Raw genomic sequence first — 10,535 nt, 5'->3', positions numbered from 1 at the left:
AAAAACACGACTCCCTTTATAAGAAAATTCTATAATAGAAATGAAATGCTAACTTGAAAAATATTATACATAAATAACAAAGTCCATAAGTTTCTGTTTCAATGGGACGGATGCGCTTGTTTGTCTTTTATAAGCTCATTGTACCTGGGTGTAAATTTTGATATAGCAACCCGAATTTCCTTTTCAATGTTAAGCTTTGCTCTATACTTGGATTTTATCACTTCAACAGCGGAAAAACCACACTTGCAAAGGTAAGAACTTGCAAATGGAATAACTGCATGCAAAGCCTTTTTGCTCAACAGTGGAAGTTCGTTTTCAATACCATTCCAAAACTCAAACAGGAATTGCGACTGAAATTTTGATTTCAATGACAAGTCCGTTGAAATGTCAATTAGCTGTTCTGCTTCTTCATTGCTGAAGTTTTCAGGCATTTCAGTTTGAAAAGGGTTGTTTACCCACCGCTGCGCTTTGATTTCATCTTTTGGCAGGTAGTCTTTAAAATAACTTTGTACTCTAGACAAGTGCTGGAGTCAACATTGTTTTCATTTCTTCTTTCAGAGTAAGATCGTTTTCTTTAAGAAACTGATTCAAAGTTGAAAACATCGAACAATCTCCATTCTTCAAACTTTTTTCCCAAAGCATAAGTTTCTTCTTGAATGCTTCAACTTTACTGGTCAATTAAAAAATATCCGTATTGTTCCCCTGCAAAGACTTGTTAAGAATGTTCAAACGCTCAAAAATATCTGTCAGGAACGCCAGTTTAAGGAGAAAACTTTCATCAATAAACATATTAGCAAGTGCATTAATGTCTTCACTCAGAAAAATGTGAATTTCTTGCCTCAGCTCAAACAATCTTAGCAGAGAATTGCCCAGAGATAGCCATCGAGCACTGCTATAGTACAAAAGCGACGAATGTCGAGCGCCTGAGTCATCACATAGTTTAGAAAAAAACCGGGCTTTCATTAGTCTTGTTTTGATAAAATTTATTACTTGGATCACGGTTTTTATAACTGCATTTAACTCTGAACTGAACTTTGCTGCTGCCAGTGCTTCTCGGTGTATAATACAGTGTGTCCAAACAGCGTTTGGGGCTTTTCCCGAATGCGAGATTGCAGTCCTTGGTAGTGGCCTGACATTGACCGGCCTCCATCAGTACACACCCCAACACAGTCTTCCCAGTTAATATCATTCTCCGCCATAAAATTGTTAACAATATCAAACACCTCTTTACCAGAGGTGCAGCCTTCAATTTCCTTACAAAACAACAAATCTTCTATCAACTGGTTTTCATTCACATACTTAACGTAGCAAATTAAATTAGCGTCTTTGTGACTGTCAGTAGCCTCGTCTAATTGAATTCCGAACTCTTTATCTCTCAAACTATTTATAAGGTGGTTGTTAATGTCCTCAGATATGTCATCAATCCTCCTGCTTATTGTATTGTTTGACAGAGGAATTTTAAGAAGCTGCTTCCCTGCATCCTCGCCAATCATTATCTTAGCCATGTCAACGGCAGCTGGTAAAATAAGCTCTTCCGCAATTGTGTGAGGCTTTTTGCATTTTGCAATGTGATATGCCACTTTGAATGAAGCTAAAAGTGCATCGTTGTTAGCTTTGGAATGTTTAGAAAAAGAAGCCTTTTGTTTTACTACCTCAGTTCCCTTTCTTTTAAAGAACTCTCTTGGTTTCCCTATCAAGTTTGAGTGGACAGTTTCTAAATGCCGTTTTAGTTTACTAGGCAGCATAGATTCGACTGATAAAACCTTCATGCAAACAACACATTGCGGGAGCTCTTCATTATTCATTTCAATACAAGAAAAACCAAAATCTAAATACTTATCGTCATATTTTCTGTATTTTGGTTTACGGCTTCCCTCAGCTGTCTCGGCATCGCTCTTTGCAGAAGTTGACGCGGAATAACTACTTAGTTTACTTCCTTGTTCAGTTTTATTTGAAGATAAGAATCTTTTCATTTTAAAGAACAATATAATAACCAACACTAAATAAACTTAACAAAACTACAACTTCACTACTTTGATTATTTACTTCACTTGTGCGACTGTCACACTGTGTAAACATAAACTCGCAACTTAAATCTAAAACATAACCTCAACAGAAGCAAGACTGCAAGTAGTAGTAGCAGACTGTCCGCCGGGAACGTACGACGATTTCCGAAAATACACAAAGGTAGTTCCGTTGTCTAGCAACGAGTTCCAAGAACAGAATGACGTACCGAGATGCAAAGCTCTGTTGTCTGACCTTTTTTTTTTTTTTTTTTTTTTTTTTCCTTCTGAGGGAAGAGGACACTTTGTCACACTTTGTCCCCGCACTTAGTCCTAAAAGGACCTTTGCGCCTCCCTTACTTTTATTTTTGCCCTCAAAAACCGAGGCTTTTGCAAAAACCAATCAGATTTAAGGGCTCCTGTTCTTTGATGTCCTTGGGGCTGAGGAGGTATGCTCCCAGGTATCTTTTCCTAGTCTCTACGATGGCAGGACAATCCAACCAAATGTGCTCCGCTGACTCTCCTCCTCTCCACAGAGTCTACATTCGCTGCTCCGACTAAGGCCTACCTTCAAAAGGTGCTTTCTCAGAGGGCCATGTCCTGTCAACATTCCTAATATCAGTCTTATATCCTCCTTATTCTGGTCTAGGAGAGCTGTCCATCCTTTTGCATAAGGAGAGATAAACATTTTGGATATTCTTAAACCCGAGGCTCTGCTCCAATTCTTATATCTTGTCCTTGTTGTTGTCTGACCTTGCCTAGTTGTTTTGTTTGTGCAACCGGCCGGCTGGGCCAGTAAGTAAGGTTCGGCAGGGGGAAGAGGGGGTAGTAACTCCAAAGCCGCGCGCACAGACTGATCCGCACTGTATTGTAGTATGATGACGTTTAGACTCTTTGGTAGACAACGGAGGCGCACCTAGCACTAGCTTGCGGCGCACACTTTGGGAAACTCTGGCTTAGATTGATTCTTTCAGAAGGAACTTCAACTTAAGTTCTGTACTGACAAAATTAAATTAACAGGTTTGCTACAGGTAGATTAAAGTTATAAGTCCAATAAACATACACTTTTGCTTTAACCCATTGCGGATCACTGACGAGCTGGGCTCGTCACGCAGCGGCCGGGCCTAACGGCATGATGACGAGCCCAGGTCGCAAAAGCGGTCTGCTTTTAAATTTCCCTCCAAATAGTTCTTTTAATGTCTGATAGATCGGGCGATCGTCTTCACTTGTCAACTAAGAGTATGTAACAACGGTCTACATTTACAGTTTTAAAAAGTTTTATAAATATCCTACAGATCACAGTTGTATGTCGAAGTTGAAAAATCATTTATATGAGTTTAACTCTCTGCTTTTGAGCGCTTCTGATTGGGAGTTTTCCTCAGTTGTTATTATAATACTTTTGAGGTTAGTGACATAACAAAAAGACGCAGACATACATGTTGGCAGGTGTAGTCTAGACAATGGCCCGGATGTTGTAATCGGTTCGCCCGAGCCGCTTTATTTAGACTATGATTCAGACATCATCCCTGTCACCCCAGAACCTTGCTTGCGTGTTATCGTTCCTACATCACGGATACCCAGCAGGCCCATATTCCATCTGAACGAATACCATCACAGCCGAATTTTCTAGTATACGATAGCGAGCGATACTGTGGCGCACCATTGCTGTTCGTGTGGCCGCTGGCCGTAAATTAATTCGTGCCCGCGCGCCAAAACAATACTATCCGCAATGGGTTAAACCTATTTTACTTTTTATTACTTTACAATTGGACAATATTATATCTCTACTTTAATTAATAATGCTTGTGAAAACCCTTAAAACATTGAGGTGTATTCTCACAAAACATTGGCATTCAATACATGTTGAACTGTGTGACAAATAATGAGAACTATGTACATCTTATTTTCATTGATGCTACATGTAATCTTAAAGATTAGCAGTAAAGAAAAAAAAGTGAAGGCCATTCATAAATTAACATGTAAATATGTTGTAACATTTATATAAACATTATGAGCTGACTAACGATTTCTGACCTGCTATTTGTTCATAGTCGCTGTACTGGACCACGCCCAGATGTGGTTTCAGGGTAGTGAAGGGGTAAGGGGCAATCTTTGGTCTGGCCCTCGAGATTGCTTGTAGCAGAGTGCTCTTTCCCGCGTTTGGCATTCCTAGCTGAAAACATAAAGTTGTTTTGCAGTTAAATTTGTAAACTTTACAAAGGAAAAAATTAAAGGTAGCAAGATAAACTATAAAAATAAAATTAAATAGAGTCTATACTTACATATTTATTAATAAAATACTATAAGAACAAATCGGTAGTCTGAAAAGTTCAAATACATAAATATCTGGATTACTACAATTGTTCTTTTCCATTAAAAGTAACTTAATTTTTTGTTATATTTGCAAAATGAACGATTTTTGTAAGCTGAATTGATAATACTAATGTTTAAAAAATCTATAACAATTATGCAGATTTTTATACCTTTCTCCTGAAGTACATTGTTATTTTCCTTTACATGGCCTAATTAAAACTCTAAATTTTATGACTAGGATATTATAATATATGTGAAAACTGAATGTAAACTAAAATATCCATTTCTGAAAATACCAATAAACAGGGTTCCCACTTAATCTTAATTGTCAAATTCACAGCTGTGACAGTAAGATGATAAATTCACGGTCCATTATTTTTATAAACAGCATTAAGAATAACTGTTAACTAGTTATTTATAACAAATTGTTAATTGACTTATTATTAAAAATGTGCAAATTTCATGTTATGAAATTATGTGTTTCATAATTTGCGCCCTTATGTTCAAAAGACATTTAAAATTAAATAAATGATTTTAAAATGATGATCTCCTTCGAGTATAAATGTATTTCAAAATTTTAACTACTATGAGAAATGTTGTAACTGTAATAATAGACGCTGCCAAACCAAGGTGAGTAGACATCATTAACAAATCAGACTTTGACAACCAGTGTGTTTTATTCAAGAAAATGGACCAACATTGTTGGCCAAAAGCAACTGTACAAATCACTCACATACACATGAAGAACAAGGGTTGGCTCAATAGAAAAACATGACTAATTTTTGTAAACTATTAAAAATTTAGATTTTAGTAAATAAATTACTATATATTTCGTATAAAAATGATTGACAGTTTTCTTTACCAGCTTACTATACTGGCTTAAGTTACTGTTAAACTTCCAATGCTAAGTATACCTATCTAACCATATTGTCCTTCAATAATATACACATGAAAGTACTGGGCCCCACTGCCTCCTAAAATCTTTTAATTTCACCCTCGAGCAAAAACGTTTGGAGACCACTGGTCCAAGGCATTGGTCTTAAGAGTCGAGTTAGCGCAGGATCAAATGCTGCACTGGCCAGTGCTTTATTTAATAATATTGTCTATCTTGTACCATACTGACTCTTCCTCTTATTCTGCTTTTTAAGTTCTCCAAACTGATTTATAGTCTTGGGGGAATGGCAAAAACAAAAGTTATTTCGTTAGATTGTCCTTTCTTTTTATATGAATATAGTATTATTATTGGTATAGACTCACCAGTCCGAAGTGTGCCATACTGGCGGATTCGCGATGACGTAGGAACAGATTCCTCACCTATTGCCCCGTATTCTGCCACTTCAGGGTTCTGCATCGTGTCAGAACAGAAGAAGGTGTTGCCGTGACCAACCTGCGCCTCCTCTTGCCGCCACGAACATAGCTCCGTCAAACGGTCCAGGTCTCCAACCACCCTCAGATTCTGGTCTTTCACTATTGTTCCTACTGGGACCTGAGACACACCTTCATTATTATTTGTGGTGAAATTTTGTCAGAGGAAATCAGTATGTTCAAATGATTGATAAATTTTTTTGATGTTGAACAGTATTGTAGTAGTAACTAAATAAAAGATAACTATATTGAATTATTTGAATTTAACAATTTGAAACATTTAATGGGTAAACATTTATTTAATAACCCCTTTTGGGACTCCTTAAAAAGTGCTAATTTCTGGTTGGATATAAATGTTCAGTTAAAGTACAGTGTTTGTATTCTTTTTAAACTAAACACTTTTTATTTTGAAAAAAAAGGGTAATAAAATGAGTTTTTTAATGAATAGGCTTTATATGTAGAGTAAGAAGGTATATAAAACAATGGTTTATTGATACACTATTAAATTTTTATTTTATAGACTTCAATACTCAAAACAAATAATACCTTGTTGTTGTTTTAAAACCATAAATCCCAAGTTTAATGTATATTTTAAAGCATGTTAAAAAAAAAGAAACAAGTGGAGGGAAATAAATACTTATGAAATTGTAAGCTACCAGCATCTAAGTGGTACATAGTTGTGTATATACCTTATGTTATCAATTACATATTTACTAGTTCGTACTGATTAAAGTAATACTAAACAATATGTTTTGGTCTTCAACATATAATTGTATTTACTTTTATTAAATTAAAAAAATCATTTTCAAATCTTCTAAATTACTGTACCCAACTTAAACCACATCAGTTCCAAGGTTAAGCTAATCTGTAGTGATGTGGGGTTGGGAATATTCCCCATGGGAGGGGAATTATAGAAATGTGAATAATGCCGGGCATAGTTCTTTTGCCCAGGAATATTCCCAAAAAATTGGGAATTTATGACAATTTTTTTGATTTTCATAAAACTACTATAACAAGGGAAAGTGAATACTTTTTAATTTCAAGAATTATCACATTTTCATTGCATTAATTTGCTGTAAAAACAATATCATGGGATTTTATAGAACTAAATGGACTTCGATTTTCTTTCTACACTAACATTAAAAAACTCAAGCATTTTTTTACAAGTAATTCCTCTCTTTGGAACTCATGTTTATAAAACATCTACTTAGGTCAACGAACAGGCTGATCTGGACCCATCCATTAAAAAGTAGGAACCAACTAGACGATGCTTGTTTTGGATTAGAATAGAAAAAAAAATTATAAGATTTGCTTAAACCAATTGTTGATCATATCACATGATTCATTGAATTAAATGACCCACAAATACCTAGTCAGAAAATTAAATAAACTAGACCACAAGTAGGAAGAATACCAAAATCATCCATGTAACAGCCATATCCCGAAGAAAATAAATCATAGAAAAGGTCATTAAGAGAATAAAATTTGGCATCGGGACCAAACAGATCTCATAACCATTTATGCTTGGCCCTAAAATGCCAGGGTAGTTTGCTATCGACCCTTACGGAACTACTAAACACCATAGGTTTTTGTTTGTGCTCAGCAGCAGATGGGTTTGGACCGTTATAAAAGTAATATAAAGTTTTAGCTGTAGGCAACCAACACCAAGGAAAGGCTTTACTTCAAGAAAGTTTCTTTGAAAAGGGATGGACCGATAAAGAATAAAAATAATCAAGCCTATTTCATGGTGGGCGGGGTTAAGAGGGTTGCTTGTTAATTGGTAGATGTAGCCATAAGAATACTGAGGGCACCAGTAAACTTCAGCTGCCAAAGAGTACACTTAGTACGTTTTCTTGTAGAAAAGAAACTGTCTTCTGTTCTGAGCGAGGAGTAAAACTGATATTTTCGTTTCTTACAGCTGGAGAGCTCATGAATGCTCTATATCTAAAAGAGGAAAGGAAAAGAAAGAAACAACCAGAGGAAACAGGAAGGAGAGAGTTGAGACAATGGAAATTTTTTAGATTGAAGAAGATGATGAGATCGAGTATCAAGTAATGAACGATTTTTTTCGATTTAAACAATGTAGAAGAGAAAAAAATAAAGAAGATTTAATGGAACGTAGAGAGTGTCAGTAACTAGGGAACTTAAAAAAGATTGAATATGGGAAGAAAAATGCTGTATAATAAAAACCATTACACCTTTTTCCCTTTAGCAGTTATAATTATTGATTTTTGATAACGAATTTTACACTCTAGTTTTTCTAATGTTTTTATTCTTCAATAATAATGTTTTTTAAACATATACGAGCATTTTGTGTTTTATTTTATCACCACAATTACTACACTGACCTATTATTTTTGAGCTGTTTCACTTTGCAAATTATTAATTCTCAACAGTTTTATTTAATTATAATTTTTATTTTAAAGTATATTTCATTTTTTGAGTTTGATTTAACCATAGATAATGGACTGATTTTAACCAATTAATTTCCAGGTTTTTAACTATCTTGTAAAATAATCATAATAATCCCTGGGAATATTTGCCTAGATTTTAAATTCCTGAGAATTTAATAACACTACTAATCTCCCACACCAGGTAAGGGATTGGATAACTACTGTTGCTACTGCTTTTGGTAAGTTCCTATTGACGGGTAAGCAGAACATGAACCCACATGTATGCTACACCTTCTTAGGACAAATTTTTGATAAGTATGAATGAAAATTTAGGCATTGCCCTTTGTGTAGTTTTCTTAAGGGTGTCCCCATTTCTTAATACACAGCACATCAACAAAATTTGGACACATACCATGACACTAAGGTCTAAGGTACCAGAATATAGGGCCAGAAAGCGGCTAGCCTTTACCCCCTTCCCCTCCTGGCCATCGCCATCCTGGTCCATTTTTTCAGATAACACAAAAAAAGAGCCAAAATTGATTTTTCTTGTTAATATTTCTCATATGCCTGTGCTGGTGTGACGTGTGATTGTTTCTCGTACTCGTGCGTATGCTCGGAACTTGCATTCTGTGCAGTGACAATGTCTGGACTGGACTCCAAGCAGCTTTCAGGCATATTTGAACCCTTTTCTTTTCCTTCTTTTATTTTTCCTGTTCTTTATTTTTGTATGTATCAATAATTTCCCCTCCCACCTACAAAGAGGATAGATTTCAATCTTCGAAACATTGTGTTATACCTTTTCTAACATATAAAAGTGGCAAATGTCCAAAATGATAACCAGGTTGTCTACTACCATCTGTTTGGAAATTTCAAGTTTTCTAAAACCAATAAAACATAATGCATGCCTTTAACTAAAAATAATATATAGTACCTCTACATTGTATGACTTGCATTCTTCCCGTGACAGTCCTTATTGTAACCCTTTTCTCCAGATAACCCTTTCAGCTCAGGGGTTATGTGGTTCAGGCTGGCTACATTGCGGGAGGCCTGCAACAGAGACCCCTCTAATGTATAACTGTTGTGCAAATGTTGAAAATAATCTTAACAGACAACAGAGTGATATTTGTTTGAAGAGACAACTACCAATAATGAATACACAGAATTATACTGTTCAAATCCGTATCTTGCAATTTATTGTCTACATACTGTAAATAAAAAACATGAGAATAAACAACAAATTAGAAGGGAGTAGAGATTTCCATTATTCAACAGGTGCATGTCTTGAAGAAAACAGTTTTAATTCTAGTAATAAATTCTAGTAATTCTAGTAACTTCTGAATATAGATGTTCAAATTTTACAGAAATTGCACAAAATTTTACACAACAAGGTCCAGTATTTGACTTTTATTAGTCTTCAAAGTTAATATCTAGCTGTGTCTGTAACCTTACAGAAGATATGTTTCCCATTGTGTCAAATCAATATTAGTTAAAGGTTATGAATAGAATTACTAGAATTCTGTCTTAAGTCTCAATTTAAATGTTTAAAATGGATTTAGAAGAAAATGTGCTGGCCACATGTTGTTACATCAATAATAGTCTACTTTATAATGATGAACTGGATAATTAAATTTAAAATTAAAGAATTAAAATTCATCTACATTCAATGAATTTACGGAATTTGTCACGGTGAGTCACATGAATTAATGGTTACACTATTATTGATTGAAAAAGATTTTGCTTCTCACAGGACAATTTTAAAATAAAATTTAATATGTGCGTTAATGGTAGGCAAGATAAGATAATTTTGGCAACAGATAAAAAGCTATTCAATTATTTAAAAATCCTTAATCTCTCATTTCCATTATGATCTCCATGTACCGGCACCAAATGTAGGAACTGAATGTAGTCTTATTGGACATCAGTAATGTCACATTTCTGATGGGTTGGCTTGGGAATCAAGATGGTAAATTGACTTTTGCTGCAACTTTTCATGGCTCCTAAACCTTGCTATGCATTTCTGACTATCTGGGCATCCTTTATAATGTACCTATTCCTCTTATATGAGGCGTAGCTAGAAAATAATTGGATTAGTATTGGCAGAGCGACAGAACAAACGCAATAAGGCTGAATATCATACGACCGGTCACATGGACAAGGAAAGTGTTAGGCAAATTCTTCATGAAAAATTCAACATGAAAAAAATGTGTTCAAAATTGGTTCTAAAGTGTCTCACCTGAATCGAAGAAATGCTGTAGAATGATTTTTTTCTGACATCTTACAAAAAGTGATCCTACGTTCTTAAAAAAACGTGATTACCTGCGATGAATCATGGTTTTTTTTTACTTACAATCCCAAAACAAAACGTCAATCGATGCATTGGAAATCCCTTGCTTCTCCACAGCAAAATTAATTTAGGTTTTTTTACTGTAATAGTGCAGCTTGATTTCCTCTCAAACATATA

At 35.0% G+C, this 10,535-nt stretch overlaps 1 protein-coding gene and 1 pseudogene across 1 annotated transcript; both read right to left on the bottom strand.

Moving 5' to 3' along the window:
- Positions 1–1,016: 1,016 nt before the first annotated feature.
- Positions 1,017–1,505, bottom strand: LOC124374985 (zinc finger MYM-type protein 6-like). The gene has a single exon (XM_046833117.1). The coding sequence runs from the start codon at positions 1,503–1,505 to the stop codon at positions 1,017–1,019; it is 489 nt and encodes a 162-aa protein (XP_046689073.1).
- A 2,506-nt stretch (positions 1,506–4,011) lies between these two features.
- On the bottom strand, positions 4,012–9,149 carry LOC124374984 (annotated as a pseudogene).
- Between the last annotated feature and the right edge of the window lie 1,386 nt (positions 9,150–10,535).

The sequence above is a fragment of the Homalodisca vitripennis genome, unplaced genomic scaffold, assembly GCF_021130785.1.
Source record: "Homalodisca vitripennis isolate AUS2020 unplaced genomic scaffold, UT_GWSS_2.1 ScUCBcl_12135;HRSCAF=21690, whole genome shotgun sequence".
In the NCBI taxonomy this organism is placed as follows: domain Eukaryota; kingdom Metazoa; phylum Arthropoda; class Insecta; order Hemiptera; family Cicadellidae; genus Homalodisca; species Homalodisca vitripennis.
Note: the sequence above shows the minus strand (reverse complement) of the source record. Positions and strands in the feature narration are given on the sequence as shown.